At 38.7% G+C, this 26,243-nt stretch overlaps 1 protein-coding gene and 1 non-coding gene across 2 annotated transcripts in view; both read left to right on the top strand.

The window, feature by feature from the left end:
* The window catches only part of ATP6V1C1 (ATPase H+ transporting V1 subunit C1), a 44,777-nt gene that overhangs the window by 11,539 nt on the left and 6,995 nt on the right, over positions 1 to 26,243 (top strand). Inside the window, exons 2-8 of the mRNA XM_066265906.1 lie at positions 4,973 to 5,143; positions 7,039 to 7,106; positions 16,080 to 16,165; positions 18,999 to 19,093; positions 21,673 to 21,764; positions 22,795 to 22,893; positions 24,818 to 24,886. Of these exons, the coding sequence (XP_066122003.1) occupies positions 5,012 to 5,143; positions 7,039 to 7,106; positions 16,080 to 16,165; positions 18,999 to 19,093; positions 21,673 to 21,764; positions 22,795 to 22,893; positions 24,818 to 24,886 (641 nt within the window). The 5' untranslated portion in view covers positions 4,973 to 5,011. The remainder of the gene's footprint in view (positions 1 to 4,972; positions 5,144 to 7,038; positions 7,107 to 16,079; positions 16,166 to 18,998; positions 19,094 to 21,672; positions 21,765 to 22,794; positions 22,894 to 24,817; positions 24,887 to 26,243) is intronic.
* TRNAD-GUC (transfer RNA aspartic acid (anticodon GUC)) lies at positions 8,885 to 8,960 on the top strand. Its single transcript has one exon. It is a non-coding gene; the product is annotated as a tRNA-Asp (tRNA).

Here is a 26,243-nt window from a genome sequence, read left to right as displayed (position 1 = left end):
GACAGTTCTAATTGATGCCTGTACGTCTGTACTAACCGAGGAAACACTGGTACGACTAGATATGGGGGAAGAGATACGAGTTTGACTAGAAATACTGGATTTTGGATGCTTTTGAGACACCCACCTGGAGGTGTCCTGTAGTCAGATGTGGACACTTGTTGGGTACAGCTCTAGAAGCAGCGTAGGGGCTTGGGATGGCGATAAAAGTTTGGGAGTGTTCAGCATCTAGACTGGAATGGCCTCGAGTGTAGATAAGCTCATTGAGAGAGAAACTGTATGTACACATCCATGTGCACATACAACAGAGGGACTTAGACCTAGATCTGAGTCTTGAGGAACTCCAACATTTAATTGGTATACTGTTTTAATAATTATCTCTTGTTTAATATCATTTGCCAGTATTTTTGCCTGACTTCCAAAATACAAGATGAAACAAAAGTAAATTATTAGGAATAAAAACGGAAGTCATTTGAAGCAGATAAAGAAGGTAGAGGTAGCCAAATTCTTGGTGAGATGATTATGAGTGGACACCAGTTTTGACTCTTCGTTTCCATGCAGCTGAGAGAAGGGAAATGTGTTTAGCAACATGGATTTCATATTCTGACCCCAAAACATATGTATTCATCTGCAAAGAAAAATTTTATTTGGAACTGAGCTTAAATTGTTCTTATATTTCAAGGAGAATTTTTCATGTGATTTGCATAGATGACAGGATAGCAGTGAATATTGTTTAAAAACGGAGGAAACGGATTTTGCAGAAGACTTTTTGATGCTGTTCTCATGGGCAGTTCTTACATTCATCCTTAGATATTTAAGAAGCCTGTTTTTCCTATTGGGCTCTTATAGTTTGCTTCAACAAGAGGATAAAAGAATTGAGGCCATGGCTTTGCCTAAGGTACAGATGTTGTTTTCCTAAGACCTCTCTTTTATATTTTGACTGAATTCACCTTTATACTCACAGAAGACAAAGGCTTAGTAATCTGAAACTTGACCAGTTTTTTTTTTTTATTTTTTTTTATTTTATTTATTCATTTTTAGAGAGGAGAGAGAGAGGGAGAGAGAGAGATAGAGAGGGAGAAAGAGAGGAGGGGGGAGGAGCTGGAAGCATCAACTCCCATATGTGCCTTGACCAGGCAAGCCCAGGGTTTTGAACCGGCGACCTCAGCATTTCCAGGTCGATGCTTTATCCACTGCGCCACCACAGGTCAGGCTGAAACTTGACCAGTTTTTAATTTATAAACTAAGATTAGGATTTGTTTTTGAAAGACTAAATAAAAAGTGATTAAATATTTTTCTTGGTCCTTATTTTTTCTCTTATCAGACATTTTGATTAATTAAGAGTCACTGTTATAATTACATTTCATTTATTCATAAAATGTCTTTATTAATAGTGTATGCTTGCTTTTAGGGCTTCATAGATGATGTGATTCTGGCCCTTTGGGATTTCCCAGAATGGTGGAGAGGGAAGTCTGTTATAAAAAAAGAGGGAAGATAGTGTGATAAATGCATAATAGTGGCATTTGTAAGATATTAAGTAAACAAGATATTTCCCATCTGTGATACTGGGAACAGCCTTTGGAGGTAGAATGGGTTGGAGCAGCAGCTAATGACAGCCACCCCCAGGAGTAATGGTCGAATGGAAAGGAGACCTAGGTGTATCATTTTATTTATCCCTTATAACAGCTCTGGGATTTCACAGATGAGGAAACTAGTAAGAGGTAGAGGCAGGGTTTTAACTGAGACTCCAAAGTTTGTGCCCTTGAGCACCAGGGCTCTTGAATCTCTAAGTTAAGAATATTGCTTTTCTGTTTGAAGGAGTCATTGTTCTAGAAGACAGGATAGTTTTGTCTTAAATTTATTTTTTTTAATTTCTTCTGAGAGGGGGAAAGCGAAGCATCAACTGTTCCACTTACACTGCTCACAAAAATTAGGGGATATTTTATTCATATTCATTTTGAAATATTCCCTAATTTTCATGAGCAGTATAGTTGTTTCATTTAGTCTTGAGCTCACTGGTTGCTTCTCATATGTGCCCTGACTGGGGATTGAACCTATGACCTTGGTGCACTGAGATGATGCTCTATCCACGGAGCCACCAGCCAGGGCTGACACTGATTTCTTATTTCTCCTTTTCACCTGTGCGCATTAATGGGACTATATTCAGCTGGGACATTGGCTAGGCTACCTTCAAGGTGGCCTCTCTCACATGTTTGCCAGTTTATGTTGGTTGTCAGCTACAGTGTTGTTCCTCTACCATGTGACCTTTTAACAGTAGACTAGACTGGCTTCCTTCCATGGTGAACTGAGGGCAACCGTCTAATAAACATAAGTTGAAGTTTTAAGGTCTCTTGAGGCCTGGGCCTTGAATTTACAATAGTATGGCTTCCATGTGTTTAGTTAGTCAAAGACAGTCACAGGCTAGCCCAGATTCAAGGTAAGGGGAGACAGACTCCACCTTTTGCCAGCAGGAGTGACAGTCACGTTGCATAGGAGCATCAAAAGACTTCATCTTTGAGATAATTCTAATACATTATCATATTCTTCAATTCTGCTGTTTTATCTGTCTTGGAGAAACACAAGAAAAAGAGACATGCAGTACAAAGTTGTTCACTACAGACTTGTTTATAGTAGCAAAAAAGTAAAATAACAATTTTCCAGAGGAAAATGGATAATAAATTTTAGTTTGCTCATATAATACCATATAGCATTTAAAATGGATAAACTACATTTTTATGGATCACCATGAATAATTGTAAAAATAGGTTGAGTGAAAAAATCAGGTTGGAAAAGAACATGGATAAAATTATATTCATACACTAACTTTGAAGTTTAACATCTGAAGTTTCTCGTGTAGGCTAATGAGGATTTTTGTTTTGCTTTTGTTTTAAATCAAAGCTTATCTTTGGATGTCCTCCTTAGAACGTGGTGCTTTGAGTGACTTGCATCCTTGGGCAGCCAGTTAAGTTATACTGTTGTCTGGTCATATCAAGTGCTCTGCCTGGGCTAGCTATCACTAACAAATCTGTGTTTAGTTTGATTGTAACTATGTAGCTTTATCAGTATTGTTGGAAAAACCATCTTAGAGTACAGTTCTTGAGATAGCTCATTTAATACCAATATCTAAATATATATCAGTTTAACCTCTCTGAATTTGTTATCTGTAAATGGGGAAGATGATATGCATCATAGAGATGTTGGGATGACTGAAATAATAATGCTTAAAACATTCAGAGCAATACCTGGTGTATGGTAGATGCTGTATAAACTAAAGTTCCAAAACACACAAGCATATAAGATGGCAGCTATGTTAAGGTCACTTTTTTTTTTTTTAAGAGAGAGACTGGAAGGGAGAGACACGAGAAGCATCAACTCGTAGATGGTGGCACTTATAGTCTTTCATTGTTTGCTTCTCATACATGCCTTGACTGGGGGGACTCCAGTTGAGCCAGTGACCCTTTGCTGAAGCCAACGACCTTGAGCTTCAAGCCAGAGACTGTGGGGTTATGTTTATGATCCCACATTCAGGACAGTGGCCCTGTGCTGAAGTCAGATGAGCCCACACTTGAGCCAGTGACCTCGGGGTTTCAAACCTGGGTCCTCAGTGTTCCAGGTTGACTATCTACTGAGCCACCACCTGGTCAAGACAAATTCATTTTCAATTGTGTAATGACTAAGTAGGATTACTTTAATTACAGTAGGCTTCTGAAATTATGAAAGTCTATTATGATTAACTATAATTTACATTTTTTTTTATAATTTACATTTTAAAGGAAATTTAAATTTATCAAGTTCTTTAGAGAGTTTACTATCTAATTTTGTTATTAAGACAACTTTGTAAGATAGTTATCATCTACCTAAGGTATATTCCAAGTTTCAGGGCTGGTTAAACAAGCAGTGGTATTAGAAAGCTAATAGTGGGTTTAATGAGGCATATTAAAGTGAAAATAATGACACTGTCATATTTGCATTTTTGAGTTCTTTTTGGCTTATGTGCTTTTACCTACTTAGATTCTGAATACATTTGGCTCTGGATTTTTTCTGTGTGTGTGTGTGAGGGGAAAGAGTGGGGAAGGGAGGGACAGGGAGAGGGAAAGGAAGAGAAAGAAGGAAGGAAGAGCGGAGAGAGGGAAGGAGGGGAGAGAGGGAAAGAGGAAGGACGAAAGACTGTAGAAGAGGGTTGATTGTGTCTTGATTGAATTGGAATTTTTGGAAAAAGATATCCACAACCTCTTTCTCACTCAGATCCAATAGTGTTGTATCAGCCCCACCCTAGTCCAAGGTCATACTTTTAAATAAAGGTTAATTGACCAGATTTTTTTTTTAATTTATACATGTTTTATGGCAGCTAAATATACACCAGGGATTTTAGAAGAATTCCTTAGGTTGAATATATACTGCTCACAAAAACTAGGGGATGTTTTATTGCTTCATACTCATTTTGAAATATCCCCCTAATTTTTATGAGCACTATAGATTAAAATTAACCCCAATTTGACTAATCTTGTTGGATTTGTTAAGCCAGATGTGGCAAATTTATTTGGTGGCTATTGTTCAGATGCATTGATTCAAGTTATATATGTTTTTTTTATTTTCTATTTTGGTTTATGTTTTAAAAGTTTAAGGTAAACATACATTTGTGACTCTAACTTTTGTGGAATGAAACTATTGGTGGTTGGTATTTTGGATAGTCCATCTTCTTGAATAATTCCCATTTTAGGAGGTTTTGTAATTTTTAAAAAATTTAGACACTTCATGTATTAGGGCTTTATCATCTTTTTTATATTATCATAAATAAATTACTCTTCACCATTGAAAAGGATTTACTTCCAGGTAAGTAAATTTGACTGCTTGGGATCATATATTGGTGGTAGATTAGTTTTGAAACAGGTTATACATACCACTTATCCTGTGACAGAAATACTTGAGAAACAAATGATATTAAATTTATTTTTTGTTTTCTATTATATTTCAGGATCTCTCTTGATTTTGGAAGAAATACCTGGTTATAAACATGACTGAGTTCTGGCTTATATCCGCTCCTGGGGAGAAAACATGTCAACAAACATGGGAGAAATTGCATGCTGCAACTACAAAGAACAATAATCTTGCTATTAGCTCAAAGTTCAGCATTCCTGACTTAAAGGTAAAACTGCACTGTGCAAAATAGTGTATGAGTTTGTCATGAAAGGGAGGACAATTGTGTCTCTGCTTACTTTTTGGTAGAAATGAGATATCCAGGTTCCTTCTGTAGCCATTGGCATAATTTAAAACCTGTCTTGTTCTTTCCAGTCTTCAGAGTTTAGATAGTAAGTAAATTGAGATTTTAGAAGTGAGCTACCAAACAAAAATAATGTTTTTCTAAATGGTAATTTAAATTATAATGAGAGATATTATGAAAAGATTTGATATATTACATTCACAAACATGACTTTGAAGAGGGAAAAAACTTAGTAATATATATTCTTAAATTTCACAGTGAATTTATTTTTTTGTAATTAAATTCATATAATGTTCACTAATTTAAATGTTTTACCATTGCACCTCTTTATAAACTCATACTTGGAAAATTTAACCTAATTATTTAACCTAACTGTGTTTTTCGCTCCATAAGACACATCTGGCCATATGACACACCTAGGGTTTTAAGGAGGAAAATAAGAAAAAAAATATACTGAACCAAATGGTGTGTTAAAATTTTTAATAAAATACCGTGATTTTTGCTTCATAAGACTCATAGGCATTTTCCCTTCCACTTTTGGGGGAAAGAGGTGCGTCTTATGGAGCGAAAAATACTGTAATCATTTAACCTTTATTAAATATCAGTAACCTAGAAGCTTCAAAGTGAAGCAAGCTGCCAGCGTAATCATTTGCCTGAATTTTTGGAAAGAATGGAAAAGATCTGCCTGACTTGTGGTGGTGTAGTGGATCAAGCATCGACCTGGAACGCTGAGGTTGCTGGTTCGAAACCCTGGGCTTGCCTGGTCAAGGCACGTATGAGAAGCAACTAGGAGGCAACTAGGAGTTGTTTCCTGCTCCTCCCCTCCATTCTCTCTCTCCCCCTCCTCTCCTCTCTTTAAAAATCAATAAAATCTTAAAAAAAAAAGAATGGAAAAGATCATGATAACATATTTTGCTGAGTAACTAAGAAATGAGGCAGTTATACACAGTACTCATTTATTTAAGAAATACTTGGCCCTGGCTGGTTGGCTCAGCAGTAGAGTGTTGGCCCAGTGTGTGGAAATTCCAGGTTCAGTTCCCAGTCAGGACACACAGGAGGAGGACCATCTGTTTCTCTTTCCCTTTTCTCCAGACCCCCATCTCTCTCTTCCTCTCCCGCAGCCATGGCTTGAAATGTCAAGCAAGTTGGCTCCAGGCACTGAGGATGGCTCCATGGCCTTGCCTCAGGTGCTAAAATAGCTTGGTTGCCAAGCAACAGAGCAGTGGCCCCAGATGGGCAAAATATTACCCTGTAGGGGGCTTGCTGGGTGGATCCCGTTTAGGTTACATGTGGGAGTCTGTCAATTTGCCTCCCTGCCTCAATTAAAAAAAAAAAAAAGAAAATTACATACTGGTTTTTAATATTTTGTGTTATGAATTCCTTCAAGACACTGATATATGATATAGACTGGCTATTTCTTCCAAAACATGCTCATTTACATACATAGAATTTTTCATATAAATTCTATTACAGACCCTCTGATGCATAGTAATGGACCCAGGATTAAGAGCTGCTGTTGTAAACCATGGCTTCAGGTGATCCGCCCTCACTGGGCAGTATAGGCAGAGGCATAGGCCTGCCATTGCAGAATCATCATGTCTTAAAAGGTGGTTGTACCCATGCATTAGAGAATCATTTTTTACTTATAAATAGCTTTGAAATGTCTGGCAAGCATTTTTTAACCACACTTGCACATTATGAAATAAGAAAAAGAGAAGTTAAGTTTTGTGGGCCCTTCAGATTAAGATGTGTCATCTTGTTAAAAAAAAAACACACAAAAAACGAAATCTAAGTAATAAAATGCTATATTATCCCTCTAGGTTGGCACACTGGATGTCTTGGTTGGTTTGTCGGATGAACTGGCTAAACTGGATGCATTTGTGGAAGGGTAATGTACTTATATGCACAGACTAGAGCAAAATAGAGTCACCGTTTTCAGGCTACCTGGACATTAGGTTTATTATCACATGTACTCTGTGCTTATTGGAATGGTTTTAGAAATGATGACTCTTTTTTCTTTATAATTAACTTATTGATAATACAGTTTACATACAATGAAATACACCTGTTCAAAGTGTGAGGTCATCATTTTTATTGAGATAATTTACATATTATGCAATTCACTGATTTAAGATGTACAATGCAGTGATTTTCAGTATATTCACATAGTTGTGCAGCCATCATCACAATCAATCTTAGTATATTTTCATCAACCATAAGCATCCTTGTTCCTATTAGCAGTTACTTCCTGCCTCCTCTTGCTCAGTAATTTACTTTCTGACATTATAGGCTTGCTTAATTTGGACATTTCGTTGGAATCATACAATGTGTGATCTCTTGTGACTGGCTTCTTTTCCTTATTTAATTTTATTAAACCTTAGAATGAATGTTGTAGCATATCATTTTCCATTGTGTGACAAATTATTGGCCGGCACCTGAATATAGTACTTCTTTTGAAAAATACGCAATGAAAGCTAACAAAAGGGAGAGAAATGAGGTTAGTGACATGTAAGTGGAAAAAAAAGATGATGACCAATTAATTTTAGATTCCTTAGTATCTAAACTCTACAATGGTTAAAGTTTCGAGTAATTATGCTCCTGTAGTGCACAAGAATATGATTATCTCATTCCGCCCCACAATTCTGAGAAAATTTATTTACAAGGATTATTATACCTATAAAATTCAACCTAATAGTGGTTTCAAGGTTCATGTTGTAGCATGTATCAACATTTAATTTCTTTGTATTATCAAATAATATTCCATTGTGCAGATATACATTTTATTAATACATTCAGTTGATGGACATTTAGCTTATTTTCACTTTTTGGCTAATATGAATAAAGTTTCTATGAATGTTTGTGTATAGTTTTTGTATGCTCATATGTTTTCATTTCTCTTGGGAATGTACCTAGGAGTGGAATTGCTGGGTCATAAGGTAACTCTGTTTTTAGCATTTTGAAGAACTGCCAGACTGTCTTCCAAAGTGGCCAGACCATTTTACAGTCCCACCAGCATTGTGTAGAAGTTCTAATTTCTCTGCATTCTTGACAGCACTTGTTAACTATGCATCTTTTTCATTGTAGCCATCCTCATTGATATGAAGTAGTATTTTATTGTGTTTTTGATTTGTATTTTCCTGATGGCTAGTGATATGTTCAGCATCTTGTGTGTTTATTGGCCATTTGTGTTGCTTATTTGGAGAAATGTCTATTTTGGATCCTGTGCCCATTTATAAATTGGTTTGTCTTTTTATTATTGAGTTGTAATAATTCTTTACAGAATCTAGATACTTATCAGGTGACTTGCAAATATTTTCTCCCATTCTGTGGTCTATCTTCATTTTCTTTTTTTTTTTTTTAAATTTTTTTTACTTTTATTAATTTTTAGAGAGGAGAGAGAATGAGAGAGAGAGAGAGAGAGAGAGTGTGTCAGGGGGGAGGAGCAGGAAGCATCAACTCCCATATGTGCCTTGACCAGGCAAGCCCAGGGTTTTGAACTGGCGACCTCAGCATTTCCAGGTCTACGCTTTATCCACTGCGCCACCACAGGTCAGGTGCTATCTTCATTTTCTTGATAGTGTTCTTTGAATTACAAACTTAATTTTACTATCCAGTTTATCTATTTTTGTTGCTTGTGTTTTTGAAATATCTAAGAAACCATTGCCTACCCTGGCTGGTTGGCTCAGTGGTAGAGTGTCGGCCTGTCGTGCAGGAGTCCCAGGTTCGATTCCTGGCCAGGGTACACAGGAGAAGCGCCCATCTGCTTCTCCACCCCTCCCCCTCTCCTTCCTCTCTGTCTCTCTCTTCCCCTCCCACAGCTGAGGCTCCATTGGAGCAAAGATGGCCCGGACACTGGGGATGGCTCCTTGGCCTCTGCCCCAGGCACTAGAGTGGCTCTGGTCGCAACAGAGCGACGCCCTGGAGGGGCAGAGCGTCGCCCCCTGGTGGGCGTGCCAGGTGAATCCCGGTCAGGCGCATGCAGGAGTCTGTCTGACTGTCTCTCCCCGTTTCTAGCTTCAGAAGAATACAAAAAAAAAAAAAGATGAAGAAACCATTGCCTAACCCAAGGTTGCACAGTTTTATGTCTTTATTTTCTTCTATGAATTTTATAGTTTTAGCTTTTACAATTCCGTCTTTGATCCATTTTGAGTTAATTTTTGTATATGGTGTGAGATAGGAGTCCAACTTCATTACTTTCTTTACATGTAGCTCTAGTTGTAGAACCATTTGTTGAACAGACTATTCTTTCTCCATTGAGTTGGCACCCTTGCCAAAAATCAGTGTGAACATAAATATGAGGGTTTATTTCTGAACTTTCAGTTCTAGTCCATGTTTTTTCTGTATTTCTGTTTTTATGCTAGTATCACATTGTCTTGATTATTGTAGCTTTGTAGTAAGTTTTGAAATCAGGAAGTGTGAGTTGTCTAACTTTATCTTTTTCAAGAATGTTTTGGTTTCTGTTATTTCCCTATGAATTTTCTGGGATCATTGTATCAAATTTCAGCTGGAGTTTTTTTATTTTTTTTAATGGGGTGACATCAATAAATCAGGATACATATATTCAAAGATAAGTCCAAGTTATCTTGTTCAATTATGTTGCATACCCATCACCCAAAGTCAGATTGTCCTCTGTCACCTTCTATCTTGTTTTCTTTGTGCCCCTCCCCCTCCCCTTTCCCTCTCCCTTTGTGCCCCTCCCCCTCCCCCCCATAACCACCACACTCTTATCAATGTCTCTTAGTTTCACTTTTATGTCCCACCTACGTATGGAATAATGCAGTTCCTGGTTTTTTCTGATTTACTTATTTCGCTTCGTATCATGTTATCAAGATCCCACCATTTTGCTGTAAATGTTCCGAGGTCATCATTTCTTATGGCTGAGTAGTATTCCATAGTGTATATGTGCCACATCTTCTTTATCCAGTCATCTATTGACGGGCTTTTTGGTTATTTCCATGTCCTGGCCACTGTGAACAATGCTGCAATAAACATGGGGCTGCATGTGTCCTTACGTATCAATGTTTCTGAGTTTTTGGGGTATATACCCAGTAGAGGGATTGCTGGGTCATAAGGTAGTTCTATTTTCAGTTTTTTGAGGAACCACCATACTTTCTTCCATAATGGTTGTACTACTTTACATTCCCACCAACAGTGGATGAGGGTTCCTTTTTCTCCACAGCCTCTCCAACATTTGCTATTACCTGTCTTGCTAATAATAGCTAATCGAACAGGTGTGAGGTGGTATCTCATTGCAGTTTTGATTTGCATTTCTCTAATAGCTAAAGAAGATGAGCATCTTTTCATATATCTGTTGGCCATTTGTATTTCTTCCTGGGAGAAGTGTCTGTTCATATCCTCTTCCCATTTTTTTATTGGATTGTTTGTTTGTTTGTTGTTGAGTTTTATGAGTTCTTTGTATATTTTGGATATTAGGCCCTTATCTGAGCTGTTGTTTGAAAATATCATTTCCTATTTAGTTGGCTTTCTGTTTATTTTGTTATCAGTTTCTCTTGCTGAGCAAAAACTTCTTAGTCTGATGTAGTCCCATTCATTAATTTTTGCCTTCACTTCTCTTGCCTGTGGAGTCAAATTCATAAAATGCTCTTTAAAACCCAGGTCCATGAGTTGAGTACTTATGTCTTCTTCTATGTACTTAATTGTTTCAGGTCTTATGTTTAGATCTTTGATCCATTTTGAGTTAATTTTTGTACAGGGGGAGAGACTGTAGTCCAGTTTCATTCTTTTGCATGTGGCTTTCCAGTTTTCCCAGCACCATTTATTGAAGAGGCTTTCTTTTCTCCATTGTGTGTTGTTGGCCCCTTTATCAAAAATTATTTGACTATATATATGTGGTTTTATTTCTGGACTTTCTATTCTGTTCCATTGGTCTGAGTGTCTATTTTTCTGCCAATACCATTCAGCTGGAGTTTTAATGGGGATTGTGTTGAATCTGAAGATCAACTTGGGGAGCATTGCCATCCCAATAATATTGATGTCTTTCATCCATGAACATGGATGTTATACCATTTATTTGAAGACAGCGATGCTTTTGTCTCTAGAATTTAGTTGTATTGAAACATTTTTCTAAACTACAGTGTCAGTCATTTTTCATATTTTAGCTGAAGATGGGTGTAAGATCCTTGATAACTTTCTGCATTTTGATTAATTGGCAGAATCAATTTCTTTGACTTTTGGTATATAGAGCTTTTAAATATTTAGGGCTTAGGTAAATATTAGGGCTTAGGTAAATAATTTGTAAAAACAATTTTGGAGAATCTTAGAAATGTATATTTGAGTAAAGCTTTACGGAAACAGACTTGAATAGAAGGGAACTTATTCTCAAAATCTGTGCAAAAGGATGTACTATTTTTTTTTTTTTTGTATTTTTCTGAAGCTGGAAACGGGGAGAGACAGTCAGACAGACTCCCGCATGCGCCCGACCGCATGTACCCGACCGGGATCCACCCGGCACGCCCACCAGGGGCAATGCTCTGCCCCTCTGGGACGTTGCTCCGCTGAGACCAGAGCCACTCCAGCGCCTGGGGCAGAGGCCAAGGAGCCATTCCCAGCACCCGGGCCATCCTTGCTCCAATGGAGCCTTGGCTGCAGGAGGGGAAGAGAGAGACCGAGAGGAGGGGGGGTGGTGGAGACGCAAATGGGCGCCTCTCCTATGTGCCCTGGCCGGGAATCGAACCCAGGTCCCCCGCACGCCAGACCGACGCTCCACCGCTGAGCCAACCGGCCAGGGCCAGGATGTACTATTTATGCTCTTATTTTTTTCTGAATTGATAAAACCACCATAATGCAATGGCTCTGGTTATAGAGGCTGAGATGTTGCAGAGAAATCTTTTAACATAACAGTAGATAGTAAGGAAATAAACAGACCTAAAGATGTGCTGATAAGACTGAAGCCAAAAAGGTTGGTTAGGAGACAGTTTTACAGTAGATTAGGCAGGAGATATTAAAGGCCAGGCATTTGACAATAGAATGGGAAAGAGAGGATGAAAGAAAAATAACATTACTTTAAGGTTAATAATTCCATACGTTCATATAGAGTAAATGTGAAAATAATTATTTATTTATTTTTTTTTTCATTTTTTTGAAGCTGGAAACAGGGAGAGACAGTCAGACAGACTCCCGCATGCGCCCGACCGGGATCCACCTGGCACGCCCACCAGGGGCGACGCTCTGCCCACCAGGGGGCGATGCTCTGCCCATCCTGGGCGTCACCATGTTGCGACCAGAGCCACTCTAGAACCTGAGGCAGAGGCCACAGAGCCATCCCCAGTGCCCGGGCCATCTTTGCTCCAATGGAGCCTTGGCTGTGAGAGGGGAAGAGAGAGACAGAGAGGAAAGCGCGGCAGAGGGGTAGAGAAGCAAATGGGCGGGCGCTTCTCCTGTGTGCCCTGGCCGGGAATCGAACCCTGGTCCTCCACACGCTAGGCCGACGCTCTACCGCTGAGCCAACCAGCCAGGGCCTGAAAATTATTATTATTTTTATTTATTTATTTATTTTTTCCATTTTTCTGAAGCTGGAAACAGGGAGAGACAGTCAGACAGACTCCCGCATGCGCCCGACCGGGATCCACCCGGCAGGCCCACCAGGGGTGACGCTCTGCCCACCAGGGGGCGATACTCTGCCCATCCTGGGTGTCGCCATGTTGCGACCAGAGCCACTCTAGCGCCTGGGGCAGAGGCCACAGAGCCATGCCCAGCGCCCGGGCCATCTTTGCTCCAATGGAGCCTTGGCTGCGGGAGGGGAAGAGAGAGACAGAGAGGAAAGCCCGGCGGAGGGGTGGAGAAGCAAATGGGCGCTTCTCCTGTGTGCCCTGGCCGGGAATCGAACCCGGGTGAAAATAATTATTGATGATACTCTGAAGGGACTAATTGGTGGTAAGAATCATCTTGGTTTCTTGAGTACAGGTTTTTAATTAAGAAAAGAGTTCGTGGAAATTTTTTGGTTGCCGTACCTGAGGTGATTGCCTTGCCTACAGTTCTACCTGCCTCATTGCAGTTTCAGGTCTTGTAACCAAAGAGACATTGAGAAGGGCAGTTCCTGAGAACATAAATATTATACTTACTTGGATCCTTGTTAAGTACTTTTATGAGTTTATAGGTCATTCTTTAATTTGTCAGTGGAATGTTCTGAATACAGTTTAAGGTCTGAAAAGTACTTAGGGAAAATGTAGTTTATTTATTTAGTCATTAGAACTGAAAGTTCCCTGTACCATTTGTCAGCTGTTTTTTTTCTATACTGTAATATAGTCTTGTCTTCATTGGTCTTTGAGAAATATAAAAAGTATGTGATTGGTAGACCACATAATTTGGTAGATTGACAGATGGTAGCTCAGTGACTTAAATATGTTCCAATTTTCTTTTTCTTTTTCCTTTTTCTTTTTAAGTGAGAAAGAAGGGGGTGGACAGACAGGGACAGATCAGATAGAAAGGGAGAGAGATGAGAAGCATCAGCTCATATACTATCGTTGTTGTACCTAAAGTTGTTCATTGCTTTCTTTCTCATATGTGCCTTTACCAGGGGGGCTCTAGCTGAGCCAGTGACCCCTTGCTCAAGCCACGACCTTGGGCTTCAAATCATAGGGTCATGTCTATGATCCCACACTCAAGCTGGTGACCCCATGCTCAAGCTGGATAAGCCCACACTTAAGCAGGCGACCTTGGGGTTTCAAACCTTGGTCTTCAATGTCCCAGGCTGACACTATCCACTATGCCACCACCTGGTCAGGCTAGTGTTCTGATTTTTAAAGTCTGAACATTGTGCTATATGGAATAAACTATAGTTTATTCTTTTTCAGTAATCTAATCTTTAGAGCAGATTTTTGAAAAGGTGACCATGTGTATTTTGGCATAGTTCTTGCAGAGATGCATAGGTAGATTGTAAAGTTCTGAGTCAATGTTAAGATTTGACACCAGAAAGTTCTATACTATTTCTGAGGTAAACATAATGCATATTTTGGAATGTGTATAGCAAATGGTTCTGTTTACAAGATAACTTGTTAATTTATATGGGAATAAGAGTTTGTCTCCTTTGAAGGAATGGGTGAATTTTGGAGACAAAGCCAAGTGTATGTATAAATCCCAAGTTAAACATGTTGAAGATTTATGGCTTACATTTTTTTCTGAAATTGTTCCACTTTCTTAGGTTGAGGTCATTCAGTATAGAAATGTCGTTCTAATTTAGCCTGTCAATTTTCGTTGTCCTATTGCTTCTTGTGCAGGAATTTCTTAATTTGTCTTCTAGTTACACTCTCTACCGTTGAACATAGTCATCATTGTCCAGAGCCCTGTTTTGACCATGTCATACCTCTTTAAAGTCTGACACCAGAGACTGTCTGTCTGTAGTCTGGCCCCAGCCTGCCTTCCTAGCTTAACATCCTCTTGTCCTCAGCATGATTTCTAGGCAGTCTGAATTCCTCCTCCTCACTCTCCAAATGCCTGTTGCTTTTTTACCTCTCCTGATCGTGACTCATGTGCGCTGTGGCAAAAGCATACTTTCTTTCTGTCTAATCTTTTCAGAATCATTCCTAGTCTTCATTACCCTATTCATGAGCCATATGCTTCTTGGTTACAGTAGCTGAAAGTGATCCCTTTTTCTTTATAATTCTCTCTCTGTAACCTGGCACTTACCACAGATTGCTTTGTATTTAGTCATTTGTATATTTTGGTAGCTCTCCAGTTCAACTTCAAGCAATGTGAAGTAAGTGATTTTGTCTTGTATACTTTTGAATTTCACCCAGGGCCTAGAGGCACACATGGATGGGGTAAGAACACCAGACTCCAGAGTCAAGACATGACATTTCCAGTCACAAATCTGCCACTAACTGGTTTTGTGACTAAGTTAATTTTTCTTTTTTAACTCAGGGTCTTATAAAATGAAGAGATCAACAGGGTGATATCTAGGTTCCTTAGAAGTTTTAACACTAAGGTTTCTTGTACGGTATTGCTCCTTGCAAATGTCAATGCTCAATAAATAGTTAATGAAATGATGTAGGACCTCTTTCCTCATCCTTACACTTGCTTGTATTCCGTTGCCTGCCGGATCCTTTTCATCCTAAGTGAAAGCATATAATTGGAGAATGCAAACTCTCTGTCTCCTCCTTTGTTTTTGGTCCTTGCCGTCAGATCCATTGCCCAGTTTTTCAGTTTATAATATATGGTTATATATAGACTGCTCACTAGTTTCATTTTTTTTCTTCTTTTCCAAGTGAGAGGAGGGGAGATAGAAAGACAGACTCCTGTCTGCACCCCAACCGGGATTCACCCGGCAACCCCTGTCTGGGGCCAATGTTCTGACCATCTGGGGCAAGGCTCGCAACTGAGCTGTTTGTAGCACCTAAGGTGAAGGCTCCACGGAGCTATCGTCAGCATCTGGAGATGATGTGCTTGAACCAGTCGAGCCATGGCTATGCGAAGGGGAGAGAGAGAGAGATAGAGAAGGGGGAGAAAGAGGGGTGGAGAAGCAGATGGTCACTTCTCCTGTGTGCCCTCACCAGAAATCGAACCTGGGACATCCACACGCTGTGCTGATGCTCTACTACTGAGCCAACCAGCCAGGGCCTTACTAGTTTCTCACTACTCTTTTTCCAGACTAATAAACAATATTTCGTATAAACTCTCTAAAGCTCTACAGCTACTCAGTTGAGTTTTGCATAAAACAAAATTTTAGTCCATCTTATCCTTAAAACATTATCAACAGAAGTTAGGCCCCCTTTGTTCTGTATTATATAGGTATGCATAATGGGAACATATATAGTCAAATTCATATCTGTGTAATGTGTTCATGTATAGCATGGAATTTAGGTCTTTTTCCTGAAAATAATAGTTGATTTTTTTTTCTTTTAAGGGTGGTTAAAAAAGTAGCTCAATATATGGCTGACGTGTTGGAGGATAGTAAAGATAAAGTACAGGAGAATTTGTTGGCAAATGGAGGTAAGCTAATGGCTCATGATTTAGTATTGACTTGTGTAAAGTGAATGACTGAGCTACAAAAGAAAAAAAAAGGAATTTAAAAAGAAATTTGTATATAGGATATTAAATCTGTATATAAGGCCATTAAAATGTAATAGTTACTGAATTTGGTGATACTGCTAGTTACATCCTGTCCCCTGAAACACAATCTCTTGTAAAATAATCTTATATAATATATAATGTAGCTTATGATATGGATGCCAATCAGGTCTTTCCAAAATGCAGTATTATAAAGATTTACCCTAGTTCTTTCTGGGATCTGTTTGTTAACTCATATTTACAAGTGTGTTTACAAGTTATGTGTCTGATTTTTTTAGTTAAATATATGCTTGTCTTCTCTAGTTTTTTTTTTTTTTTTTTTTTTTTTTAATAGATAGGAAGGGACAGAGATGAGAAGCATCAACTTGTAGTTGCCTTACTTTAGTTGTTCATTGATGCTTCTCATACATGCCTTGACTGGAGCAGGGGGGTTAAGCAGAGCCAGTGACCTTGGGCTTTAAGCCAGCGACCTTGGGATCATGTTGATGATCCGATGCTCAAACCAGCAACCCCATGCTCAAGCTGATGACCTCGGGGTTTAGAACGAAGGACCTCAGTGTCCTACATCAACGCTCTTATCCCCTGCACTACCACCCTTCAGGCTTCTCTAGCTTTTAAAAATTTTTACTCATTTACTTTTTAATTTTTTATTAATTGATTTTATTGGGGTTCTCTAGCTTTTAAAAAAATTTTAATAGTATACAACTGCTAATGCCTTAGAACAGCGGTTCTCAACCTGTGGGTCGCTACCCTAGCCATCGGAAAATACATAATGCATATCAGGTATTTACATTCCGAATCATAACTGTAGCAAAATTACAGTTATGAAGTAGCCACCAAAATTATTTTTTGGTTTGGGGTCACCGCAACATGAGGAACTGTATTGCAGGGTCACGGCATTAGAAAGGTTGAGAACCACTGCCTTAGAATAAAACAATTTTTTATTGCAGAGTAATGCTTTCCCCTTCAAATTTGGATATAGCATTTCTTTACCTTAGTACCTCTAGAATAGTCTGCTCCTGATCTCTGTAGCTAGAAACTAATATTTGCATAGAGTTTGCTCTCTGTAATAATGGCTTTGCAAAGATGGCTTTGATATTATTGTTGTATGTTCTTGCACTTGTTGTTTTCTTATGAAATATCACTTTAGCATTTGCTCCATTTTAAATTAGGCTATTTAGTTATTCGTCCTTATACTACAAAATAACCCTTTCCTCTTATTCTATCCTGTATTGCCTAGTATGATAAGGTCACTGATGAGACTTTGTTAAATTAACATTTGTTCAGTAGAGCCCCAGGGCATCATGGGATGGTAAGCCACTGTTTAACAAAAGACTTCAAAAGAAATAGAAATAGAGAAGTTTATTACCACAAGTCCTTGAGAGGAGGTAGGGCCAGTGGAGAGGGCAAGGCAGGGTTAGGCGGGAATGTCAGGACACATGCCTTATCTAGGGTCTGTGGGTAGAATGCTTTGGGGTTCCCAGGCTAAGTCTTGATTGGTCAATTCAAACCCAAAAGCGTAGTGTTATGGTACCTTGGAGAGGGTCTTATCTAAAGGGCACATAAGGGGAAGGCCCTGGGCAGTAGGGGAGAGTGCTTATGACAAGGGTTATATTAGGAACTTAAATTTAGTTGTGACACTGTAGGCTGTTATTGAGGGAGGGGGTGGTGTAATTTCAGGCCACCTGGCCATACAAAATGAATGCTGGGCAGCAGTGAGGAGTAGTTTGGCTAAACTTTTCAAAAGTAACAGTATTTTAAATCCAGTGTTTCTCTAATCTCATTTCTTCTTGCAAATAATACATATTCCGTAAATACTTAATAAAAAATATATAATTTATTCTTGCTCTTTGTTTTAATAGTGTTCCTGATCTAATTATTTACTGTTTCTGTTCATTTGTGTTTGGGACATAAAGACAGAAGAGAGTAATATTAATTTAGGGTGATCTTCTAGGTATCTGATGAACGAGGGCATTAGTCTAATAGGTGGAATGGGGTTTGACAATTTAGGAGACAGTGCATTTAAATTTGCTTTTAGAAATACCATCTATGTTGTTGATTTGTTGATATTGGGAGAAGTTAAAGAGAGAAAGATATTTTGATATGAATTACTTTTGCTGGTTAGCCATACTTGACATTTGGGTTCCCTGACCTTGATCCCATCAGACTTGAAGGATAAAGTTATCTCGATTACTGAACATTTGGGGAAGTTGTTATTGAGTATCTCTTTGGCTCTCCATTTTTTATTCTCATTTGAAAGTGAAAGGGTCTGTATTTTGAAGATTGTTGAAGTATAGACCCCCTAGAAACAATCATCACATGGTTTTAACAATAAAGTTCATTTTCAGTTTGTTTGGGTAACTTGGCAAAGATAAAACATATTTCTGTCAAATTCTGCTTATTGAGGAGACAAATTGAAACAGTTTCTTAATGTGTCTTTTTCTTCTCTGTATGAGGCATATCATGGGTATGTACATATTTCATTTATTAAGTCATAAAATTAGAAGGAACATTTTAATATACATTAAATTCTGAATAAGAATAAGAGATCCAGTCAGAGATCCAAGGTAAAGTTTTGATTTATTCATGTTACTTAATATAGTTCCACATTTAATCAGAATACTTCAGAAATTATGACATTTTTACTGATTTTCTCAATGCCAATTTCAGCATTAAAATCTGAATGTTTACTGTGTAGCAGATTACAAGTAATTCTCTGCTTCTCCTCAGTAATTAACTTACTCCCTTTTTTCAGTTGACTTGGTTACTTATATAACAAGGTTCCAGTGGGACATGGCTAAATATCCAATCAAACAGTCCCTGAAAAATATTTCTGAAATAATTGCCAAGGTAAGATAAAAAAATGACACAGGTAGGACACATTGATTTATAGTGGCTTCATTTATTTTATAAGCATATCATTTTCATGTGTAGATTATCCAAGTTGTGTAGTTTACTTATTTATGTACTTAAATATTGCATCAACAAGGTTTAAATAAAAGAACTTTATAAGATTCTGTAATTATTTATGTAAATTGTAAGGGTAACTGATATCATGTATAACAGGAAATTTGAGTGTCTTAAGGATTCATGAGTTCTTCAGCAGCGCATATACTAAAATTGGATTTATAAGTTATGTTGATGGTAGTAGTCACTTAAGTATATTTATTTGTACAGTACTGATTTAGACATTAAACTTTGTGTTCTTTGATGCCTTCTGACATTCAGTATTGCTTCTCTACCCAGAAGGGTGCCTGTGTTTATATACCACATGATTTCATGTACGGTTACAGGGAGTACACAGATCTTGAAGCCCATCTGTGAACTCGTGGAGTTAAAAACTCCTTTTATATTGCAAAGCCCTGGAACTTGAGAGAAAATGTAAAGATTTTACCTGAAATTATAATGAGGCACATAGACAAAAACCTATTGCTTGTCAACATTTATATTACCTGGCTAGGGTGAAAAGTATGGTTTAAATTACTTGGACAACCCTGGTTGGGTAGTTAGGTTGATTAGAGCATCATCCCCATACACCATTGTTGCAGATTTGATCCCTGGTCAGGGCACATACAAGAATCAACCAATGAATGCCTAATAAATAGAACAACAAGTTGATGCTTCTCCTTCTCTCCCTCTCTCCCTTTCTCTCTCTTTCCCTCTCTCTCTTTCTCCCTCTCTCCCTCCCTTTCGCTCTCTTTTTCCCTCTCTTTCTCTCTCCTTCTTTCTCCCTCTCTCCTTCTTTCTCTCCCTCTCTCTCCCTTTCTCCTTCTCTCTTCTCTCCTTCTCTCTCTCTTTTTCTCCCCCTCTCCCCCTCCCCCTCTCTCCCCTCCTTTCCTTCCCTCTCTGTCTCTCTCCTCACTTCTCCATCCCCTCTCCATCTCTTTTTCTCTCCCTTTGCCCTACTCTTCCCTTCCTCTCTAAAACCAATAAATAAAAGTTTAAAGAATATATAATAAATTACTTGGACAGACTTTCCTTGACTATCTCAGTGACTTTATATGTTGGCTCTATAGTTAAATGTAACTGAATAGATTATCAAGAATTTTTAACTGAAGTCATAATTTAATGAAAAGGAATAGTTTGATAACATAAAATGGTGCTCTTAACTATGAGCCTTATTTTCTTTTTTTGAATTTTTGTTTATTGAATTTAATGAGAGAGGAAGGGAGGAAGGGAGAGAGAGAGAGAGAGAGAGAGAGAGAGAGAGAGAAAGGAACATCACTCTCTTCCTGTGTGTGCCCTGACTGAGGATCCAGCCGACAACCTCTGCACTTTTCGATGATGCATTAAACCAGTCAAGCTATCTGGCCAAGGCAAGCCTTATTTTCTTTTGATCCTTATCAAGGATTTAGTGTTCTTCTTCCTGATACAGTAGATGAGGAAAGTGAAGTGACTTGTCCCAGTACCACACAGCTAATAATGGTACAGCCGACTTGAAGCCTAGTTTTTCAAATGCTAATTCAGGAAGTCGGGATTGCCTAGGCGGGCACCCAACTCAAGGTGCTCAAATCTGAAATCTGTTGCTTTATGCTTTCTCTCTAAACTGTTGGTAGTTTAGTCATCTGTTTGAAAAAATCAGTTTTTACAACATTTATAAATAAATTCAACTACAATTCAAATTACATTGAGGAAACATTTTGTGTATTAATAGTGAAGTTGTGTGCAATAAAATTCTAATTTATTTCCTTTTGGGAATTAATCTTTCAGCCTTGTGAATTAAAACCTTTTAATTAGTAATCTCTAAACCTGGTGACCTAGATTCTATTATTCTATTTAGGTTTAAGAAGTAACAGTAAATAATTAAAATGCATGTGGACTAAAACATTATCTTTAGTAGAAAAGATTCATATGGAAATTACCATGGTTATTAAAAATGAAGTAGGTATTGTTTAAAATGACCTATTAAAGTTGTCTTTCTACTTTTTTTTTTGTATTTTTCCGAAGTTAGAAGTGGGGAGGCAGTCAGACAGACTCCCGCATGCGCCCCACCGGGATTCACCGGCATGCTCACCAGGGGGCATTGCTCTGCCCATCTGGGGCGTCGCTCCATTGCGGCTGGAGCCATTCTAACGCCTGAGGCAGAGGCCATGGAGCCATCCTCAGCACCCGGGCCATCTTTTGCTCTGATGGAGCCTTGGCTGCGGGAGGGGAAGAGAGAGACAGAGAGGAAGGAGAGGGGGAGGGGTGGAGAAGCACATGGGCGCTTCTCCTGTGTGCCCTGGCCTTGAATTGAACCTGGAACTTCCACACGCCAGGCCAATGCTCTACTGCTGAGCCAACTGGCCAGGGCCTAAAGTCCTTTTAAAATAGAATATTTTTTACATCAGATCTAGTTGTTTTTGTTTTGTTTAAGTTAATATTTAAGATCTACTACTTGAATTGGTAGAGGTGGATTTAGGAAAAAAATCTTGTTTTTTTCTTTTAAGGGAGTGACTCAGATTGACAACGACCTGAAATCGCGAGCATCCGCATATAATAACCTGAAGGGGAATCTTCAGAACCTGGAACGAAAGAATGCGTAAGCATGTTAAGTGTCTGTGTGTATTTAGAATTAGAGAAGCACTCTAGCATACACTGAATGAGATATTATTGGGGTTTATTAAGTTCCAGATGTTTCTGAATCAAAATGGTATTTTTTCACTTCATGGAAAAAAGTTTATTAATTGAGTCTAGTCAAAGTAGATATGAGACTGATATATTATATTTGTTTCATAAATAATACTTGTGACTGAAACTTAGGAGTTTAGCCTTGGTTTATATCCCTTTATGTATTTGATGAAAACAATGTCTAAAATTTGTTTTAAATCAAATAGTTTAATTGTATAATCTGCTTAAAAGAATTCTATAGAAGAATATTTTTATAATGTAATACTTGTCCTTTGTTTTCTAAGTTTAGATTTTTTTACACATTAGGTTTTCTTAAAATTGAACACACTTCTTTTAGTTGATCTCTGTGTAGTATGACCACTTCAAGTGTAGCATTAAGCAGTTAACTGTTGAAATTAGCATTTATATTCCAGAGGAAAAGTTGGTTGATATATGTACTATCAGTGATGCAAACAGGCAAGACATTTCCATTATGAAATGATCAGTACTAGGAGACTAAATGAAGACTGATAGAGTTGATTTTGGGGTTAACTAACCCAAATTGCCTGTTATCAAATCATACCCAGGGAGAGGGAAGAATACTAAAGGTTGTGCTTAGATGATATAATTTCATAATTACAATGAAATAGACTTTAATTGATATCTAATGAATAATACTTTCCCAGTCATATATGTAATCAAGAGGAGAGCTGAGTTACATTAATTAAAGCAAACACATATGGAGACACAAGAGACAGCTTTTGATAAATGTTGACGTTTCTTTGGTTATAGAGGTGAGAAATGCTCAGCTAAATTTTGACAACTTATAAAGTAAAAAATGTTAACTAGACTAATGTCTCTTAAGATGTCTGTATAGTATATGTGAGTATAATTAGTTTGCTGTTTCTTGTGTAATGGGAGCACATAATTATCAGCCTAAAGATTTTTTTCTTCTTCCTCAGAGGAAGTTTGCTAACTAGAAGTCTAGCAGAAATTGTGAAGAAGGATGACTTTGTTCTTGATTCCGAGTATCTCATCACATTGCTGGTCGTAGTTCCCAAGTATGTCTTTTTAATATAAAGGTTTTTACTTGTTAAAGTACAAGAAAAATGTTTGTATCTGATATTGTAATTTGAGTTTTTCCGTAAAACCCAGTGTAAGGGACTATCAGCTGTCATTGGTTCTGTCTACCAACCATACCCAGGTGGCGCTGTCAGTAGCATTTAGTTCACAACTTGAGATGTGAATTGTATTATAAATTGAGATTCCAAATTGAATTTTGCAGCTTAGTAGAGTTGGCTCATTAAAAAGTTAAGTAATGTGAAATTATTTGATTTATAAAATAAATTTCCAGTTTTCGTCTGACCTGTGGTGGCATAGTGGGTAAAGCGTCACCCTGGAACACTGAGGTTGCCAGTTTGAAACCCTGGGCTTGCTTGGTCAAAGCACATATGGGAGTTGATGCTTCTCACTTTCCCCTCCTTCCCCCCCCCCACTTCCTCCCCTCTCTAAAAATTAATATGGCTTTGCAAGCCATATGGTCTCTGTTATAACTACTCAAGGCTGCCCGTCAACTTTGTGGTTTAACTGAAAGCAGTCATACACATAATATATACACAAAGGGACGCGACTGTGTTATAATAAAACTTTATAAAACAGGCATGGGCTGTGGGCTTAGGCTAGATTAGATGACCCTTTGAACTCTTTTTTAGACTAGGTCTTCTATGTGAATTATCATTTGATCATAGTTAATGTTGGTTAAATGAAACCTTTGGACACTTGGAAGTTTAGAACTGCACGCGCGCGCGCGTGTGTGTGTGTGTGTGTGTGTGTGTGAGAGAGAGAGAGAGAGAGAGAGAGAAAGAGAAACACTATTCCTGTTTTCACTTCTGACCTACACTGAAGCCTCGCTCAGGGAATCCTTGGAGCCACTGCCTTTGGATATTCGGGACTCTTCCAGAGCGTCATTACATGAAGTCTGTGCTCCCCATTTTTATTTGGTTAGGAAACTGAGGGTATTGGCGCATGATGCTCCCTGGAAAGGGGCGGGACAGCACCTCCACCAGATTGACAGTGGCTGCAGTATTATGTGACTTCTGCTGTTCCCTCCCTGAAGAGTGCACTGTTCTCTGCCTCTGGAGAAGGGCTTAAACCGAGGGTTTGGCTTCTAAAGTTGTGTTTTAGTTATATAATGCATGCCTGTTATGCTAGAACGCTGATTATTTATAATAATTTCTGTGTATCTGTGTTTTTATAATACATACGAAAATAACATTTACCCAGATAAAAGATTTTTCTCATTCATACTTTATTCAAAATTTGTATTTAAAACCAGAAATTTTCATAGTTTTCTGTACACTATAGTTGAAACATAGTATTCAATTATAGACACCTTAAATAACGAATTTTTTATTTATCCTGGCCTGCAGATACTATAGTTCTCTCTTTTAAATCACACATAAATGCCTTTCTCCACCCCCGAAAGCCGGTGTTCTCAAGAGAGGCTCTTGCAGAATGCCCTGCGGCAGCGTGGTTACCATCACTGTTTGCTCAATACTTCCTGCACTCTGAGCTTTCAGTAAATACGGTTTCACCCAGCCTTTCAGAATAGCCACCGGAAAGAAGTGATAGTGGTTTTGGCGTGGCCTTTTCTTTTGTGAAAAATGAAGTAATATATTTCAATCCTAAGGTTTAAAAGTAATTTAGAGTCTATACGTTGCTTTCCTTCCTTTCTAAACTTAACTCCAGGATGTGTCTGCTTCGCAGTAGGTACTGCATATAAGAGGGTGGTGAGCTGTAGCTCCTGCTTCACTCTGTATTTGAAATTCATTCTCAGTAGGAAACTTGACTATTTCTGTTACATAGATTTGGCACATGCTCACTGTAACCAGATTTCCTGTTTGTCCCATTATTCTTTCTCTTTCTGGATGTGGCAGGAGGTAGGACTTGGTTTTCTTTTCCATGCTTATTGTATCTTTTCTGCAGGTTAAACCACCACGACTGGATTAAGCAGTATGAAACACTAGCTGAAATGGTAGTTCCGAGATCCAGCAAGTAAGTAGTCGTCTTTGTAACCCCCATTTTTTTTCTAGAATTCCTTTTAGGTTTGGCTGTTGGGTTAGGAAATATCTTTGCTATCTTTGTGGTAAATGTATAATATCAGAACCATCTTTTTCACCTTATAAATGAGTTATATTAACTCTAGGCATGATAATTTTAGACCTGAAAGGGATTTGCACAGTCTGACTGACCTACTCATGTTTGTGGAGGTAGAAGTCTGAGGCACAGAGTGGAGTGGTTTGCCTGGAGTCACACATTCGTAGTGCCGGGCTAGAACTGGAAGCTGGTCTCTGCTGTGGACTGTTTCTGCTGCCCTGCGCTGCCTTCTGAGAGTCAGTCAGTATTGCTGGGCACCTGGGGTGTGTCTCTAGTGCCTCGTTCCCTTTGGGGAGGAAGTGAACCGAAATGGCTGCTGGAGCGCTGCTGTGCTGATCTCCAGACATTGACCCTCACCTTCTAGTGAGCACAGATTCCACCTAGTTTATACTCTTCTTAAAACAAAAACAAAAACTTTATTCAGTGCTTTCTAACTTATGGATTAACGTACAGTATCCCATTTTATATTTCTAGCAGTTCTGTGAAGTATTCTTGTAGACAAAGTCAGAATTCAGAAGACTTCAGTAGTGGCCTAAGGCATGCGGTGACCAGGTGTCCCGGGCAGAGTTAGGACTGGCACGCGGTCTTCCGGTCCAGGCCCAGGCCCTGTGCTCTTGGCACAGTACCATGTCATCTTTTCCTATATTCTGTTACTGCACACAGATGTTCTTTGAGAAAATATTAACTGCGCTGTATATGTACCCTCAAAGGCTCTTTTGTACGGGCATGCCTCAAGAGGCGACAGGTGGTGAAAGATGGTGTAGCACATGGTAAGGAAGTGGTATTAGTAAGACCGGGCCCGTAAAACACTTCCTTTTCCAGTTTCATTGTGTCAGATGGAGGTAGCTTAGTGTAAAGGAAAGAGTCCTGGCCCCAGGGACCTGAGTTCTATTGCTGGTTCTGCTGCCAACTTGCTGTGTGACCTGGGGTAAGTCTTTTAACTTCTCTGGGCCACAGTTTCTTCATCTGTAAAATGAGTATAGCACCTTCCTTGTACATGTTATGAGGTTATTTTTCGACTTGATATGTTTGACAGAATATAAAAGTAATATGGTCATTTTTATAGTTAAACAAATGTTGATTTTGGGGGGACCTAAACCACAAACCTGTGCTCATCATGAACTTTGGGGGTTGGGGGGGCAGGGCTAAACCTTTTACTCACACCAGCCCTTCACATGGTGAACTGAAGACTAATGTTGTGTCTTCATACTGGTTGTCCTGACAGTAATGCCTCTTACACCTTGTGCTCTATGGG

The sequence above is a fragment of the Saccopteryx bilineata genome, chromosome 3 (assembly GCF_036850765.1).
Source record: "Saccopteryx bilineata isolate mSacBil1 chromosome 3, mSacBil1_pri_phased_curated, whole genome shotgun sequence".
NCBI classification, from domain to species: domain Eukaryota; kingdom Metazoa; phylum Chordata; class Mammalia; order Chiroptera; family Emballonuridae; genus Saccopteryx; species Saccopteryx bilineata.
This window is presented reverse-complemented; position numbering and strand designations above follow the sequence as displayed.